Source organism: Python bivittatus, unplaced genomic scaffold (genome assembly GCF_059951505.1).
Source record: "Python bivittatus isolate LINGU-HERP-01145 unplaced genomic scaffold, Pbiv_v1 ctg000980_np1212, whole genome shotgun sequence".
Classification (NCBI taxonomy): Eukaryota; Metazoa; Chordata; class Lepidosauria; order Squamata; family Pythonidae; genus Python; species Python bivittatus.
In genome coordinates, this window is record NW_028277125.1 from 16,233,694 (window position 1) to 16,253,389 (window position 19,696).

At 39.9% G+C, this 19,696-nt stretch overlaps 1 protein-coding gene across 3 annotated transcripts in view; it reads left to right on the forward strand.

Annotated features, from left to right (window-relative positions):
- The first annotated feature begins 5,729 nt into the window (after positions 1–5,729).
- The window catches only part of GOLIM4 (golgi integral membrane protein 4), a 62,016-nt gene continuing 48,049 nt past the window's right edge, over positions 5,730–19,696 (forward strand). For all 3 annotated transcript variants that reach the window (XM_088132633.1, XM_088132634.1, XM_088132635.1), the window contains exon 1: positions 5,730–6,694. In XM_088132633.1, the coding sequence (XP_087988759.1) occupies positions 6,508–6,694 (187 nt within the window). In that variant the 5' untranslated portion in view covers positions 5,730–6,507. The remainder of the gene's footprint in view (positions 6,695–19,696) is intronic.

Consider the following 19,696-nt stretch of genomic DNA (forward strand, 5'->3'; position numbering starts at 1 on the left):
TCTCAGACTATTATAGCATAAGCTTTGTGGATTACAATCTACTTGAAAAAGTAGAGATGTTGTGGTCCTAAACTAGCTGTGATCTGAGAATGAGTTGGTATGTCAGACTGACATACCAGTCACTATCTTAGGAACCCCAACACCCACAAGTAAAGTTGTTTCACATTTTTATATAGCTATTTTAATTAGTACAGATAGTCCTTGGTTAATGATGGCAATTGGGACCAGAATTTCCATTGCTAAGCAATGCCGTTGTAAAGCATGACATCAAGTCCCAGCACTTCTGGTTGCCATCATTAAGTGAATCACTGTGGGTCATGTTACATGGCCACCATTTACAGCCTCCTGCCAGCTTCCTCATTGACTTTGCTTGTAGGAAGCTGGCAAAGAAGGTCGCAAATAGCAATCATGTGATGTCATGTCATAATTGCAAGTCAGGTGCTGAGCACCCGAATTGCGATCACATGACTGCGGGGGAAGCTGTGACTGACATAAGTACGTGGGCCGGTCATAACTGTCACTTGTTCAGTACTGTTGTAAGTTTGAATGGTTGCTGAATGAGTGGTCATTAAATAAGGAGCACCTCTATAGCATAATATGACTCTAAGATGGAATTGAGGTTTCCCAAAACCAACCATGAGGCACTAATGGAATTACATATCAAGCTAAATTAGGCATACAATATCAGGGCTGCAAAAATCCAGGAAATCACTAGACCACAATGAATAAATCCAGAAAACCCGACCTTTGCTGCCAACTAGTGGCCATCTAGATTACTGCAGCACAGAGCTGGCATGTATATGCTAAGTGATATCATTGGCTAAGTTTATACATTTCACTAAGTCATAAATGATTGCTTATAAACCACAGTAGCTAAGTTCACAGAACTCACTAAACCAATATCCCCTTCCTCCCATTTAGCATAATAAGTAAATTCAGAGATCATACATACTTCAGCTGTGAGCATGCAACATACTAAATCCAAATCAGTCAAACTGCACTGTGGTTTAATGTGTGCAAAGTCAGCCACTATGGTTGGTGTGCCATGATTAGAGTACAATATATTTGAAGCAAATCTATTTCGTTATTAGTTCATCATTAACCATTTAATCTGAATGCTTTGACCTTTTACACCAAAAAGCAGGTTTTGACAGGTGCAGCAGCTAATGGATCAAGAAAGTGATCAAAATTGTGGGCTTTCCTTGGGGGCACAATTGGGTGGAGTTGTCATTATGAGCTCCTGAACTTTGAAATCTATTGCAACACCACTGAGCAGAGGAGCTGCAAAGGAGTTCCTTCTGCAAATATTTTATACAGGTTCGTCAGTGAACTTCAAGTTTGTCCCATCTCACAGAAAGAAATGAAAAGCTGTTATACAGATTATTGCTTTTGGAAATGTTCACAGGGTGAAGGAACCTTTTATCATCTTTGGTGGACCTGTGAAAAGGCTCAAAAATGTTGGGACCAGATATGTATTGTTATTCAAAAGATTCTTAAAGTGAGTATTCAAAAAAACAACAACACCAGAATTGTTCCTATTGGGTTTGATGGAGAAAGGATTGGAGAAACAATATGGAACTTTGCTTTTATATATGACCACAGCTGCAAGACTGTTATATGTGCAAAGATGGAAGGATTCACAAATACCTACAATGGAAGAATGAATTATTAAATGGCGAAGTTAACAGCGTTAATAAGAGACAATACTGTTTCTAAATCTGTCTCCTCATGTCAACCCTTCTTAGATTACATGCTTGGGTGGGAAAAAAATGAAGCTTTGATTGTGGGATTTGATGATTAGTTGGTTTGTGCTGATAGAAATAATGTGAATTTGGATTAATTAGTGGTAGGAGATTAACCTTTTTTTAATTTGTATTTATATTTGTACTGGAGATAGTCGGAAGTCACTTTCCGTTTCATTTTTCTATCTGTTCTCACTATTTTAGTTTATTTCATCTTTTTCTTTTAGTTCTATTTTCTTTCTTTGCTATACTTTCCGATTTGTATTTTAACTATGCTTTTTATCTATCTATCTATCTATCTATCTATCTATCTATCTATCTATCTATCTATCTTAATAAACAGATTGTTGCTTGTGACAATTTTGCATCTGCATGGGTGTATTTTACTATATGTAGAAAGGCTGGAAAATTGTTGAACTATGACTTCACAGTACAGAGATACTGGATGAGATCATCCATCACCATGGGGTAAGATATCATCAGTGTGCTGATGATACCCAGTTGTATATCTCCACCCCTGGTGAACTAAGTGATGCTGTTGATGTCCTCTCTCAGTGCCTGGAGGCTGTGGGGGTCTGAATGGGGAACAACAGGCTTCAGCTAAACCTTGGCAAGACAGAGTGACTGTGGGCTTGGGAACCTTCTGTATCTGGGGATTTACCATCTCTGGTGCTGGATGGGGTGGCACTGTCCCAAACAGACCCAGTGCACAATCTGTGGGTTCTTCTGGACTCACGACTCGAAGAGCAGGTGGGAGTCATAGCCAGGAGGGCTTTTGCACAACTTCATGTTGTGTGCTAGTTGCACCCATTCCTCGATCAGGGGTTCTACTCTCAGTCTTTCATGCCCTAGACATCTCCTGAATGGACTACTCTAATGCACCCTGTATGAAGAGTATCTGGAAGCTTCGCTGGTGCAAAATGCCGTAGTGCAAGCAGGTATGTGTGCCCCAAGAACCATATACCTCTGGTCCATGAGCTGCATTGGTTGCCAGTTTGCTTCTGGGTCCAATTCAAGGTGCTGGTTATGGCCAGGTTATTTGAGGGGCCGCCTCTCCCCAGTTACATCTACCCATTCCATCAGGTCTGGCAGGAGGGGTATGTTGCAGGTCCCATTGGCCAAGGGGTTTCTGCCATGCCCCCCCTCCCCTGTGGCATATCATTCCCCCTGAGGAGAGGCTGGCCCCAACTATGCTGGCCTTCCAGAAGGCCCATAAAACATGATTGTACCAACTAGCTTGGGGATCCCATGAGAGAGGGGAGCCTGCTACATGGCTATATGATAGTTAATTGAATGGACTCTTTTGTATGTTTTTCCACCATTTTGTTTTTTATTTTGTTTTTAATCTTTTTAAATTTAGATTGGTTGCTTTAATTTTTTTTAATGTATTTTGTTTGTTTCATTATGCACGCTGCCTGGAGACACTATGGGAGATAGGTGGCTAGACAAATGTGATAAATAGCTAAATAAGTAAATAAATATGCGGCACCTATAAAGTCCACTTGAACTAATTTCCTGGTGACCACGTGGATAAATCCATGTTGTTTTATTGGTAAAAATACAAAAGTGATTTGTCCTTCATTTGTTCCAGGATGATGTTTCAACTGCCCAGTCTAACCTGTATCCCAGAATTTTCTGATGATCTGTCATCCAAGAACTAACTCTGTGTAGCTTTTAGACATCAACCAAGCTCAGATAGGTGCTGCCATACAGTGAGAAAGTGTGTTTGCATCATGCATGGTCAGAGCATTTTGGCTAGTATAATGCAGGAATGGCTAACTGAGCCACAGAGCCATATGCAGACTCCAAATCTAACCCTCTCAAACACTTCCCATTCTGTCTTTTGAAGGGGTAAAACTCACCTTGACCCAACTGGAGACCACACAATCTGCTTGAGCCAAGTTTATTGAGCTGGGTAGGGAATGCAAAGTTCTGTCCACTGAGAGCGGAGAGACAAAGCTCATATAATGGTCTTCCTCTTCTTTCGTACATACGCCATGAGTTTGCAGTTTCAATTCCTTAGCAAGCTATTTGTATTTTATATTAGATTAAGCATAGATGCACCTCTGTAGCCATTTTAGTTAAGCCGAACAGTTTTATTAGTTATTTTCTCCTTCATGTTGTTGAGACCCTTGGAGCCATCCTTGATCAAGTTGTGGACAGGTTTTCTAGCATTTTCAACTAGGATACATTTTTAAAAATGTACCCCTGTGGGGAAAGCTCTAAAGTAGATGTAATATGCCATGGCATGGGACTAGGTTAGTTGAGGGACCAACTCTTCCCAGTTACATCTACCTGTTCCATCAGATCTGGCAGGAGGGACACGTTGCAGGTCCCATCGGCCAGGAAGCATCATCTGGCAGGACCCAGAAAGAGTTTTTCTGCCATGGCACCTGCCCTGTGGAACATCATCCCCCTGGAGATCAGATTGGCCTTGACCCTTCTGGCTTTTTGCAAGGCCCTGAAGTCATGGTTTTGCCAGTGGGCATGGGGAGTTGGTACAGTGGCTGTATTGATTATTTTGATGAGTGGGATTACCTTGTCTGCAACTTTTAGGTATTTTATGATTTTTTTTAATGTGCTTTCATATTGTTTTCCATTCAGAGTCATATATATGAGATAGGCAGCTATATAAATTTCAATCATAAATAAATATAATTGCTAAAAAAAAGACACAGCTGCCCGTTCCAAATCAAGGAATTAGTTAATTAGTCTATTAGTTGGAGCTGTAACAGATGGAGACACATTACAGGTAGTTGAAAAGTTCTTCAAGAAAAAGGAAACCAAATGCTAAGAAAAGATTACTTAAAAAGATTGGAACCATTTAGTCAGTTACATAACTTTTTGGAAGAACTAAAAGAACAACTACTCAGCAAATGTTTTATTTTAAATGTAAGTATTTACAAAAGCAACAATTACTGGATCTCTCAAGGGTTATGTCATTGCAAATTTGCAAAAGAAAGGTGGGTTATGCTCACCGTAATTTACACCCCAACTTCAAATCAAGTTCAGCCTAGAGGTAAAGACCCCCTTGAATCAAATTGCAAGGCAAAAATGTGCAATGCCACTGTCATCTTTTGGGATTTTTTTCTCCTACAGCTCTGGGATGTCCTGATGCTTTTCCATCCCAATACTTTTCAGATGTGATCTACTTATCTTTTTTAGATCAGCCAAGGTTGATGATGATTGCTATGATGATGCTTTAAAGACTAAAAAAATGGTTAGTTTGGAAAGAAACACAGGACTTCTGTGGCTTTAACAGCTACAGTGCAACAGAGCCAAGCTTCTCGAAAATATTCCTGTTCAAAGGCTATGTTTGCACAACCGTTGAACTATAAACTAGCCAGGCATATTTTTAGCTCATCTCTGATTCCACTCTAGGAAACTGGGCTAGTAAAACACCTCTCTTTTTAAAACACGCTTATTTACGTCTGCCGGTGCAGTCGCATGGGTTTTGCCCTTACAGACGGCCGAAGAAATATTTTAAATCCACTGAGTGAAAGTCCAAGTGATAAACGCTAGACGCCGCAGGGCGACCATATTTGGGTTGCCAAAAATCCGGACGACCCCAAGGCGGCAGCCCAGAGATGGAGAGAACGCCAACGCTTGGCTGCCATCTCGGGGTGGGGGGTGGGCTCCGTATTTTTGCAATAGGGACACAGTAGCCCACACACCCACCCACGGCAGACGCTTGCGTTTGCTGGAGACCGGCCAGCAGACCACGTTCGCCAGCCAGCGACCGAGCGCGCGCGCCTCCGCGCATCTGCTACCCCCCCCAGCCCCGGCGCGCGACAACCCCGCCCTCCCCAACAGCCCCACCCGCCTCTTCGCCTCTCCCCTCCGCTCCCAACGCCGAGAGAAGCGGGGGCGGGGGCGGGGGCGGGGCGGGGAGGTTGGCGCCCCGCGGGCCAGACAGACGCGCGGAACGCCCAATGCGCGCGCGAGCTGCCTGCCCGAGAGGAGGGGAGTATCCAGAGGCTGCGCCCAATGAGGCGGCGGCCGGAGCGGGACTTCCTTCAGGGATCCCGCTAGAAAAAGCAGCCCGGGAGCGGAGGTGACACGTAAGTGCGGGGCTGGAAGGTGGCCAGGGCGAGGCGGGGAGCCGGAGAAGAAAAGGTTCCTCCTCGGCAGTTTGGCCCCCAAAAAGTAACTTTAGCCGGAAAGGCGCTCTGGAGAGTCTACGAGGGGAGACTTGCGTTGGTGGAAGAGTCTGGCAGGGCTCCCGTCAACCCATCCCCGCGAAAGCGAGAGGGCGCCGGGCAGAAGAGCCCTCCAGCTCCGAGGGGACCGTCCCCGCAGCAGGTCTGGAGAACTGGTGGCAGGTGATTCACCTTGAGAGTCGGCAGAGTCATTGGTGGAGAGAGGGCGAGCCTGCCTGGAGATGTCCCGTTTCTTCTGAACTGCACCTCCGAGGAGCGCTGGGGAAGGCTTCCTTGTCGATGCCCGCGGCCAGCTGAACTGGCCTCTTCTAGCGGGCCGGGGACCAGCGACCCTCCCTCCCCCCCTCCCCTCCAGGCAGTGCCTTATCTCGGTCTCCTGGGAACCCGCAGCCCTCGCCAAGCTCGCTGGGCTATGACCTTGGATTCCTGGCAACACCTTGCTCAGTGCCAGGTTGCAGCTGGTTAAAGTTTGCACCAGGGCCCATGGCAGCGCCTGCGCCAGAAACTCCTATTCTCTGAGGTCTCTTCCCTGTTGATGGTGTGGCCTGATGCCGCTGAAGTCCTAGGTGGACACCTACGTGAATCCCGCCTCCAAGGTAGGGACTATGGGCAACGGGATGTGTTCCCGAAAGCAGAAGCGGATCCTGCAGTCTCTCTTGCTCCTGACCGTGGTGTTTGGCTTCATCTATGGGGCAATGCTGTACTATGAGTTGCAGAACCAGCTGAGGAAGGCCGAGGCTGTGGCCCTCAAGTATCAACAGCATCAAGAGTCCCTCTCAGCACAGTTGCAAGGTAAAGTCTTCTTTGATTCTGCCTACCTTGGAGAGCTCCTACAGAAGTTCCACCTGCTTCCCACCTGGTGACTTGGAAAGCTTTGGCTGGGTTCCCCATTGCACTATGCAGTTCCTTCATCATGGTTTGCTGAATAGCCTCAGTTGGTTAACCCAAAGCAAAATGGCTTAGTGTGCCATGAGAATTTAATCCTTTGAGTTTTTGTGTCCCAGCAGGTGTATCATTCTTGTGAGGTAGCTGATACAGTTGTTGAAATTAACAAAAAACTGTGCACAAGTATCTTTTGGTAGGCTTGGTGCAAAATTAGTGTTTTGCTGAGTTATATCAAATTCTGGTTGTGATTCTCTTACAACATAAGTAGAGTTGAAAGTGTACTGCAATTCCATGTAGCAACTGCACTTCATAGCCTTTGATAGACATAATTCAGAGGTTAGGTCAGTCTTTTAAACTGGTTCATCTTAATACCAATTGAAAATGACAATGGAAATTGTAGCACAGTAACATCTGGAGACCCAGGTTCTCTTTTAGAATCATCTTGATCACTGTCACATCTTGCAACAGACAAGTCCTTAAATTATCTCTGTATTGTGTAAGAATTGCCCTTGATCAGCACTAATTAGCTAACATAGTTTTTTTTAAAGGATGCTGTCAAGTTGAGCTTGACTTCTAGTGACTGTATTCATACAGTTTTCCTGGCCACATAATAGAAATAGTTTGCAAATGCTTTCTTCTTCTTCTTCTTCTAACTGTATAGACTAGCCAACAGCCCCAGAATTCCTAAATGATCTCCCATCCAAGTACTATCTAGGGCCAACCCTACTTAGCTTCTCTGATCAGCCAAGACTTGCTAGGTGCTGCCATCTGTTGGAGAACAGTTATAATTAGATGATGCCAAAGTGCATTAATTGACAGAGAACAACATCTTTCTTGATACATATTTCTGAATTGATTCAGAAAACACCGTGCCTGTCCATAGAACTGCTTGAACTCATTTGAATGGATTTGGAAGAAACAACTTTCACAATTCAAAGATTTGATCAGTTTGTTTTTGAAATCACATTAATGAACTGAATATTCACTGTCTTCCTATGAAATATACTTCTGTACTTTCTGGATAATAAGTATTTGTCAGGAACACAAAAGTTAGTGATCTTGGAACTAGCCAGCCATAAAAAAATGTAGAAGCCAAAATTTGCAGAAGCATCTTGCCATTCAAGAGGATCCTCAGAAGAAATTGAATATGTAAATTCTTATTTGGCCAAAATGAACAATCAAGCAATGTGGGAAACAGATCAGTTTGTTTCTTACTTCATCCATTCTGTTAAATCAGAATGTACATACTTAACTTTGGTTTAACCTATGTGATCCTAGCTATTGCAGTTTGTGAATAAGGAGTAGTGGTTTACTATGTTGTGGAAATCCACCCAATTGTAATTAATTCAATAACTACAATTAAACCAAACCTGGGTTTAATATGTTTTCTGAATCCAGTCTGTATGGGTACCCTAGAGGCTTCTTTCCAAAGATTGGAAAAGTTTATAGAAGTAGCATTTTGATTACAGTTTAAAGGATTGGATTGTTTTAAAGGAGCCTTGTTTCCCTGAAGCTAGGGTCAGAGATGTGCCAAAAAGCAGGGGGCCTTTATATAATTTCAGAGGCTAGTGGGTGCTTAATAATCATCCCTTCCTCCTTTGTTTTATTGTTGTGATCCTGGACAGGCATTGGATATGGGAGTTTAGCAACTAGCTGCTGAGTGACTTTATGGGCAGTGTTGAGCTTGGTGGGTTTTCTATCTATCGATCAATCAATTGATCAGGTTTGGAGGATGCTAGACTTCAGAATTGCATAGGTGGCCTACAATTTAAATTTAGAATTTTATTTCTTGTTGGTACTTGTAACCTGCCACAACCTCAAAGGACTCTGGGTAATGTACCATAACAAAAAGGGAAAAAAGAAAAACTTAACAATATAATCCCAATCAAAAATCAAAGAAATGTTTTCAGTCAGTCAGATGGGGCTCACTGAAATAAATTGATTAACTTGTTTTTGGACTGTCAACAAAGGGGAGGTGACACATGCTTTTGGGGGCTACCATGGAGAAAGCCTGTCATATTGTCCACACCCTATGTATCTCACAAAGATGTGGGACTCTCAGTAGGCCTTCTCTAGTTGATTGGACCAGACCAGCACTTCAAGTTTGGCAAGATTTTGCCTGATATTGCCCAGTGTTGCACTGTATAAGGCTTTAAAAGTAATGACCTGTTGAGTTGGGCCTGGAAATGTACCAGCAACTAATGAAGCAACTTTAATACAGGTATTCTTTTACCCCAGAGGGATTAGCCTAGCAGTAATCTAGCTGCCACGTTTTGCACCAGGTGGAGCTTCCAGGTTATCTCCAAAGGTAGCCCCATATAGAGTCCATTGCAGTAGATCAGCTCGGTGGTGATCAGGGTATTTATAAAGGAAATCAACCCTGATTGCTCATTGGAAGGATCGATAATGAAGCTCAAGCTCAGATATTTTGGCCACCTAATGCGAAGAGAGATCTCTTTGGAGAAGACCCTGATGCTGGGAAAGATTGAAGGCAAAAGGAGAAGAGGACGGCAGAGGATGAGATGGTTAGATAGCATCACTGAAGCAATGAGCATGAAACTGAGCAAACTCAGGGAGGCAGTGAAGGACAGGAAGGCCTGGCGCAATATGGTTCATGGGGTCACGAAGAGTCGGACACGACTTAACGACTAAACAACAACATTATAACCCTGACATTTTGCACTAGGGATTAATAATACATTCCCCTTCAGATGTTGTTGAACTCCAATTTCCATCTTCCATCCTGGCCAACATGGTTTAAAGCAAAGATTATTGGAAGTTGTAGTCCCCAAAATATTTGGAGATATATTGCTCAGATCCATTATACATAGCTGCCTGAAGTTAAGGCATGTTAAACTGAATCAGACATCTGAATAAACATGCATACATGCATACATTTTTGTATGTATAGTATTGCATCATTACTTTAGAATTTATGAAATTATGAGTTCAAATTAATGAAATGAATACATGTTTTAAAAATTGTGTGTCTTCAGATATTTAGCCATTTAAAAAGAGGCATTTTGACCTGCTAAACTACTGGAGCTGTCCCTGAGAGGTGACAAAGAGAAAAAGATAAGATATCAATTTGTGGGACACTATTTGTCGGGATTAAAGACCAAGCTTTTTAAAAATAAAAGAAATGACTACAAAGTGAATTTATTTGATCTGGGTTTACACACACACATACACACGTATATATGTATGTTTCTGGCAGCTGCTAATGGAATTTCTTTAGGACTGAATGATGATGCTTTAAAGATTTGTTTACAACTGGGGAGAGATTTCTTTTGCTTTATCTTTTAGAGAAAGTGATAACTTAGAGCACAAAATGGATTTATTTCATTAAGGTTAATATATATATATATATTTATTATTTCTGGTAGCTCTTAATGGACTTTTGTTTAATACAAGTGAATGAGTTTTTACAGTTTATTTATTGATAAGATATGAGTTATGGGAAGAAGAGATCATTTTTTAAATTACTGAAATACTAGAGAAGGTATTAAGTTATGGGAGCTGTTTATACTTGTTTGGAGGGGGGGAGTCACTTTTAAGTTCCTTCTTTTTTTCTTTTTTCTTTTCTTTTTTCTCCCTCTTTTCACTTTTCTTTTTCTTTTCCTCTTTTTTATATTTCTTTTAGTTTGTATTATTCTGTTTTCTTTGTATTTGTAAACTTTAATAACATTATTACAAAAAAGAGGCATTTTAAAATAGAATTTGACCAGATTTCCTGAAGTATTTAAGCCAAGTCAATCTACTAGAAAAAATATGGTTCTAGTGATCAATTTTGCTTGTTGACTAATGACATGATGCTGGAATGAAAGATTGTTCATCTCCAATGTGTTTATGAGAATTAATGTTCCATGAAACAGTGCTGGGAAGTGGAATATGAGAGCTTAATAACATTTATATTGGAATTTCCATTTAGTAATGACATAGTGGATATAAACATTGATATCCCATCTTGTGAAAGTAAATTGTATGGAGATGAATATTGCAAATATATTTTGAAGGTCATAACATAGTTAATAATGTCAACACAATTAATAGAGCCATATCAATAATTATAATAATTCTCAGCCTTTATTTATATGGCATAGAGCTGTTTTTCCAAAAGTTTTGCGTACAGAATCTCAATAAATTTATATTTAGGTACTAGTGGTTTTGAAAATTGTTATATTAGTTTCTATTGCAGTCCAGTTAAACAGTTAAAAAGAGATTCCATGTGTTTTCTGTTTTTAGGTAACAGCTTCCAAATATGTATGCTCTATAAGAATGATGTTTTCTGACTTAGTTCTGACAACCTGATTGTTTAGATTAGCAGTATTGGCACTTGCAGCATTCCTGCATCACATCTGCAAGGCCTTAGAATTAAATAAACATAATTTAAAAATTACTGAAATGATTAACATGAGATAATCATGTTAAGAGATTTTGGTATTCTTAGATGAGCTCTTATTTCAGACAAGAATGGTACAAGAAGTTTGTGTGCTATTGCAGTTGGTCTCCAAGATGAGATCATCAAAATTTTAAAGATTTTAGGGTAAATTCTTTTGGAGGGTAGATGTCTTCACTGTAGCATGAAATCATACAGTGATGCCTGAAGAGGTTTCCAAATTGTCCATCTGTCTACCTCAGATGGGATAACAAGGGAAAGATCAGTAAAAGTAGGGAAGTCTGAAGAATTTGTTGCAAATCTTAATTTATCAAAGATTAATGTAACCTGGAATATAGTTATCCCTTGGATAGTGTTCTTCTCTGAATTTAGTGATGATGTCATTCTTGACTTTAAAAAAAGATATGAAAATATTTCCATTTTTACATGTGGATTTCTAAGAAGAAACAAATCATAGTGATATGGGATGGAAGAAAATGAAGAATTAGTACATGGACAAATGATGGGAAATAAGGTAATGAAATACATCTCTATTTGGAATATAAAGTGTTCACAAAACTTCTCTACTTTCTAAATAAATTCATAAACGAACTCTGAACAGAGGCTGGTATTTTGTGACTCATAATCAGAGTGATCACATGCTTAAAAGTATGTATGTATGATAATGTTGACTATAGCGTTCATCAGGCGCAGTTAGCATTCACCTATGGATTGAAAGCTTTGGCTTAATTTTTGTTACACATGCTGGACTATTCCTTGGATACTTCACTTTGTGTGGAATGCTTATAATTGATCCAATTAAATAGGTATATTACTTACCTTATAAAGCTTGCTGTACTTTGACAGGCAAGATCATAGGGAGAATATTTTGCCCTCTGATAATTTTAAGTTTTAACTAAAGATGCTGAAATTATATCTGGGAACATAGACGATTTATGCTCTTTCTTTGAGGTGTTGCCCCTTGTTCAACACCTCGTGTGTGTGATAATATTAGCTAATAGTAATCTATTACTGAATATATTTGTCATGCCAAGTTGAAACATGCTAGTAGTATTGAAAACAGGCAGACCTGTATAAGCCAACCCCCATGTACCTAAATGGTAAAACAGATATTTTGGCTAGAAACTGACATTGTGGCAGATGGACCACTCTAGCAGCTTGGCATGTTTGTCAAATGTATTTGGAGAGCAGTTGCTGAGTATGAACATCCTGTCCCTGTACAAGGTTAAAATTCAACGTGTCTGCTTGCTTTTACCAATTTGTTCTTGGCAATGTGGAAAAGAACCCGTCCTTTTTCCTGAATTTTTTCTAATTGCAGGAAACGTTGGCAAGTTGCTATTTTAATCTGGAGCAAACAGTGGTATTTTCATATCAAAATGGGCAAACACACAAGGCCATTGCACCATAGTAGTCAGTCAAGAGAGAAACAGATCACGGATCATAGAGCAGTTTATTTGAGTAGGCATTCAGAAGATAATTTGTTAATTCTTAATACATTACGTAAAGCCTCATCCTTGCTCTGTTGAATCTTCTGTTCAGACAAACAGGAGCTTAAAATTCAAGGAAGGGTAGGGAGTCTCTTTTCCAACTATACTGCAATATGTGTAAAGTAGGGAAAAGATATATACATTTGTATTTGTTGCTACATTTCTTCTTTTGGAGTGGATGAATCTTTGATTCACCCTCAAGCAAGCAGCATATGAGATTATTCGATGACTTGTGATCCGATTCAGGAATTCTGTCTTTGATGTTCTGTTAACAAAAGTTCATAGACATATGTCTTTCATTTGCAATTTATCAGGTGACATTGCAATCATCAGGTGATGAATTATGAACTAGTCCTGCTTCTCTTCCGTATCAAGTTCCACAAGTGACCTTCATCCCAGTTTATAAAATTAGGCTTTCGTGTACAAATGCATAGTCCTTTGGCAGTTCTCTGTTTCCCTTTTGCTGGCTCATTGCTCATTGTCTCTTTTGTTCATGTTAATAAGTTGAGGATAATGAGGACTGTGGAGAGGGAGAGAAGGCAGCAGGAATGTTTTAAGCACAGATGTCTGTTCTGGATGACAGAACAAAAACCATGGGTGTATTCTGCTGTACCCATGGAAAGCTCAGTGGGAAAGAAATGTTATCTACCATTGAGAAGACTTGGGTTACGATGAATTAGATTATTTTTCCGTTTGGATTCAAACTAAAATAATGACTGGTTATGTGTGTCCTAACATGCAGATTTATTTTTAGAAGCTTCAGGGACTACTGTTGATGGCTGGCTGTTCTATATTTGTAGAGCTGCTTCCTAGTTAGCATTTGTGTGGCTGAGTTCACCCATGGTGCTATGGTTTTGATCATGGTTTGTTAAAACGACCATAGTGCTCAGCTCACAAGAACAACATGCCATTTTATGAATGATACAAGTTAGGATCAAACATCATGGTAATAGAAAACAAACGTACTATGTGATGGGTTAACACAGTCTGTTGTTTCTTCAAGAATAGCAGATATGCCAGTAAGGAGGCTGACAAAAACAGAAAGAACAAACACAGAGCATCATCTTGTTCAGGTACACCCTAAAGGAAGCAGTACGGCTTGGGGACTTTCCCCATGTCTGGATTCTTGGGATCTGGATGTGGCCCCAACTCAGAGGTTCCTTCTTTAAATTGTGATATTGATAAATATTTATTTTTTAAAATGTGTCATTCTTCAAGCCAGGGATGTTCACAAGGGGGTAGGGGTTAAACAAAGTCAAAGGGTTGGTTGTAACTGCAATGCATGTACACAAGGAGTGAGATGTCAATCGCATGGTTATAACCATCATCTTGATTTTTTACATCTCCTCTACAGATGCTGCAGCTTCAAACTGTCTTTTGAAGTTTGAAATTGTCCAGACTAACAGTCAAAATAGAAAGGCAGAAATAAACAGGTTTATTTTATTATTATTTATATAACCGGTATATCTGCCCACCCCACTGAGTCCGGCAGAAGAGGCATGTTGCGGACTGCACCAGTCAAGGAATTTTCGCTGGCAGGGTCTAGGAAGAGGGCCTTTTCTACTGTGGCCCCCCACCCTGTGGAACAGCTTGCCAGCTGAGGTGCGGGCTGCCCCCACTCTTCTGGCCTTCTGAAAAGGTGTAAAAACATGGCTATGCCGGATGGCCTGGGGGCCTGATGGGGGCTTGCATTGCTGGAGCTGGCTCATGGGATGATTGATACTGCTTCCCCCATCTTCTTGATTTGTATATTGCTTTTATAGGTTTGTTATTTGTGTTTTAATTGGGGGTTATTTATATTTTTATTGTTTTTATTGTCTTGGTTTTTAATTGGGCAGAGTCACCCTCTGGGGGAGATGGGTGGCATATAAATTTAATAATAAGTATCACGAAAGAAAGGAATAATATTCACATAAACTGCACTGTATTGGATTTTTTTACTGATGGTGTGAGTCCAGCCTCCCAAAGTTTGGCAATTTGCACAATTGGTATGGTTAATTGATTGCTGTTTCAGTTGTTAGTATCGGCTCTTCATATATCCTTCCAAAATCCATCTGCCTTTCAACAATGTGTTACTCTGAGTTTTTAATTTTTTTAATTAATTAATTAATTTTTTAAAAAGAGGAATATTTAAGTACATAATCAAACTCATCTGGATATAGGGACAGGATGCATATTTTTTATTCCCACAGTCACTGGCCAGTATGCTTTCTATAGGTAGAATGTCTTCCATTCCACTGTCTCTAAAATATGCATGCCTGTTTGTAAGAGCTTGCCTTGAAACTATTTTGGGTGGCATTCTTGCCTCTCAAAATTTGTGTTTTTATATACCTCTTCTAACTATAGAACATGTCTTGCCTACAAAAGTGACAGTGACATAACTAGTATTTCTTCTGATTTATCTCTTACTAAGAAGTGAGTACATTATTAGAAAAGAACTAAAAGGTATGATGCCACGCACAGTTTTTGCGAACTTCAGTGGAATTAAAATAATAGCCGTTAAGCATATATAATTCCATGCAAGATTGTGATAAAAAAAGCCCCTCTATAAATAGTTACCTGTATTTTTTCCAGTCTGGCTCTACCACTTGTTCTTTCATGAAATGGATACTTATGTAAATTTGGAAGTACTGGAACGTTAGCTCAGCACGCTACACTGCTTTAAATAGGAATTACCCTTGGTCTTGAGGAAGAAGAAGAATAATAATAAAAATGCCTGCCCAAACTATCTAAAATAAATACGATAGCATGAAAGGTCTAGACAGTTACCACACCATCTTTCAAATAAAAATTGGTCATCTAGGGATAGACTGGAGTTAACATGGACCTAAAAATAAGACTGAAGGAAATCTGGAGATTGTTTTTAAATTTCAGTCTCTGAAAACAGAAACCCTTAATAAGTTTTTTATTTTGTGACTTAGCATCCCAAAATTATACTGTGATTTCCCTTAATGTTTTCCGATTTGTATTTGAGGCATCTGTCGGTCTCCAACATTAAAATGACCTTTTGCATTGTATTAGACAAATTCTTCTGTCTAATATATTTGTACACAAACTAATGCAGCCTTCCCTGATTCAGTGTCTTTCAGATGTATGTGATTACATCTTTAATCACCTGCCATGGGAATAATAGTCTGTTTGCAGTGGACTTGATTGTGGAAGGCTGACCTATAGTTTGAAATGTATAATTATATATATATATATTATATAAATGTATAATTATATATATATATATATATATATATATATATATATATATAATATACTGTATATTATATATAATTATATATATATTATATAAATTATATATTGTATAAATGTATAATATGCATTATTATACTAATATATAATATAATATGCATAAAATACTTGAACATCACAAATCAATTTTAAAAAGCTGAGTATGCTTAACAATAGTAACTTAACAGGAGTAACTTATTTAATTTTTTTCAATTTACATCTTATGTTTTGCTTAAGCAAGTACTCAAAGAGGCTAACAAGAGGTAAAACATAAACTAACATTAATACCATCTGGCTATGAAATCATTTCTATGACTCTTTCTGAGCACCATGGAGTGAAACTGCTGACAAGGCCAAACCTGAAGAGATGTGCAGTGCAGAGAAGGCTGTGTAGTTGATGTGGAGAGTCCAGCTCTCCTTGTTTCTTGCCTTTGGGACTCAAGGTTTCCCCTCAGAAAAGAACCATATTCTGGAACTAGGACCAGATATAACAGGTATAAGCTCAGCTTGTACCTGATGACTTAAATATAAGGTGAAGCTTCTTGACAGCAAGACCTGTACAACAATGGAACGGTTTACCTGTGGAAGGTGTGGGTTCTCCAGCTCTGGAAATGTTGAAGAAGATGCTGGACACCCATCTTTCATGGGTGGATGAAATGGCTTTCCTGCTCCTTACAGAGCATTGGACTAAGGTGGTCTTTTCCTGTTGATTCTATGATTCTTTGATGAGTGCAGCATTATCCCACACAGAAGAGAGAGGTAATTATTTATGGACTGTATAATAAGCTCTAGCTGCCACAGCAGGCATGTCTAATCACAAAACACTAATTGACAACAGAGCAAATGGGTAAGATTACTCCCTGATGTCTCTTATAGCACAGGAATGCCATTTTCATTTGTTTTATTGTTTACAAGAATTTGTGAAGTTAGACATCAAAAGCAAAGTGTCTGCTCAATGGACTATGGAATAAAGAATGGCAGATGCCATTTACTTGCGTCCTTTCAAATTATTTCATGGCAAATTGGGATTCTTGAGAAGAAGTGGAGAGATACCAATACTTTTGGTATACTGTGTAGGTTATATCAGAAGCAAACAATCTTTGGAGGCCAGGGGATGATTCTGTAATGGATAGAGCTATCAGATTTGGGCTGCAACTATCTACAGGTTGGCTCAGATTTGGTAGCCCTGGTCATGGAAGCTCACATGAAATTGCTGCTGTAAGTATGGTTTTCCTATTTCCAGATGGCTGCTATGAGTTACTATATGTATACTATATTGACTATACAAGTTACTATATTGTAACTTGAGGCATGAAACCCCAAGTTACAAGACAAACTGAAGAATTGCCTCTTGTACCCCCAGGCTCCATAAATGATTTTGTGATCTTTAGAGAAGATCCTGCTCTCCATGCAGTGGTTTTCAGTCTGCCTCCATGTGATGATGCAGAAGGCCTTTCTCTGTAGTGACACTGGTCTGAGGAATTGCCTCCTAATGAAGTGCATCAGGGTCCAACACTGCAATGTTTTAGGCACTCTTTGAAACAAATATAGGCACTCTTCTATTATTTCCTAAACAAATATAGGTTCTCTCTCTCTCTCTCTCTCTCTCTCTCTCTATATATATATATATATATATATGTGTGTGTGTGTGTGTGTGTGTGTGTGTGTGTGTGTGTACACAGTGGAACCTCGGGTTACGAACGCTTCTGTTAACGAACTTTTCGGGTTACGACCAGCTCCGGCCGCAAAATTTTGGTTCAGTTTGCGAACTCCACCTCGGGGTACGAACAGGATACGCGGCCATTTTCCCGCCCGTGACACGTGGTCCGCGGCCATTTTCCCGCCCGTGACACGTGGTCCGCGGTCATTTTCCCACCCTTGACACGTGGTCCGGGGCCATTTTCCCGCCCCTGACACGTGGTCCGGGGCCATTTTTCCGCCCCTGACACGTTGTAGGGAGGGGGACTCTCCCTCCAAGCAGTAGCCGCCTCCCTGTCCTCCACGCCAGAACGGATTAATGGTAATTACATTGAACCTTATGGGAAAATTTGCTTCGGGTTGCGACCAATTCGGGTCGTGACCAGAGTCGCAGAATGAATTAAGTTCGTAAACCGAGGTTCCACTGTACATATGTATGTATGTATGTGTGTGTGTATATATATATATATATATATATATACACACACACATACACACACACACACACACAAAACCCTATGAGTTCTCTTGCTGAAAGAGGATTTCCTTTTGACATTTGTTTCAAAGGTTTTTTCAAAGGTTGTTTCAAAGGTTTCAAGTTTTTTCAAAAAAAAACTTGGCTGAAATTCTCCTGGATGGATTGTGGTGTTCTTATCCTTGGTTTAATGAAAAAGTAGCCATGGTGTGAATGTCCTCTCTATCTCTCCAGCAACCTATAACCACACTAGATTTCCAGGCTTCAATTAAATCCAGGGTGGTGACGGTGAGAGGGGCTTCATGAAGAAACTCTTCCCATTGTTATTTGGGAAGTGCAGGTTGACAGAGTAATGCTTCAGGGTAATGGAAAGTAGATGAATAAAAAACAAGTCTTTTAAGTATCCTCCCACCTCCATAATAAAGATCAAGAACATCACTGAAATAATTTAATAGAAATTCTCAGTTGTCTGGGACAAAAAGCTTCTTTCATTTGGGAAGGAGACTTGAACAATTGCCCACCGAGCTCTACTGTATAATGGGAGAAGTACCAATCACCAGTGCTAGACTTTGCCCTCTTAATCTTGCATTCTGGGCCTCAGAAGACCAGGTAAACTTGTGCTTTTCAGCTCTGTATTATTCTAAACACTTAAGTTAAATTGAAAAGTGAAACTTTCAGCTGGGAAACCCCCCTTGATGTTTTTACATGTCTTTTGTATTGTGATTAATTTCACAAAAACTTCACAAATCTCCATGCTAACATTTGAATCATAGATAGATAGATAGATAGATAGATAGATAGATAGATCTATCTATCTATCTATCTATCTATCTATCTATCTATCTATCTATCTATCTATCTATCTAAAGGACATCAGTATTAGGTCTGCCAATCAAGGTTCTTGGTTTTCTTGCTTTTTATCTGTTCCAAAATGAGAACAGATGGGAACCAATGTTTGTCCTGAATGTGATTAACATTCATCACCAAAGGAACAAACTGATAACATTAACCACTCTTAAGTTGCTCTGCAAAAGGGTTTTTCCCCCCTCCCCTTTTATCTTGCAGTAAAACCTGCATTAAGGAAGTGGATTTAACAGTTTTTAGATAGCAGTAACCACATCTTACTTGAGGTTTCTTCTTGGCCACTAATCTTTTGGAAAGGAGGCCTGACCCAAGAAAGAATAAGAGCAGCAGAGGACGATTCATTATTGCATTACACAGTCTTCAGAGAAAGTAGGCTACCAGCATTTTAGAAAACCAGTTTTTGTGTTTCACCAAGAAAGATGTATTTCAGAACAGACTGCCATCCTACAGAATATAGATCTAGATGAATTTTTAAAGTAAGCTTGCTAAGGGGTAGTCAACCTACAATCCTACTTTACCTCTCCAAGGATGTTCTTTCCAACACTAAGAAACCTTGTACCTTGGAATAATTCAATGAAACCTAATTGGACTCCATTTTCTTAAAAGCAGTGGATGAGGGCTTAATCAGGGCTGTCTTAGAATCTGTTCACTTCAGGGTTGCTTGGTAATGATAAATCTTATTAGATCATATTTGGTTCAGTGTTTGCCAGCCAGTTTTCCTTGGAAAGCTGATAAGCAGGGAAGGA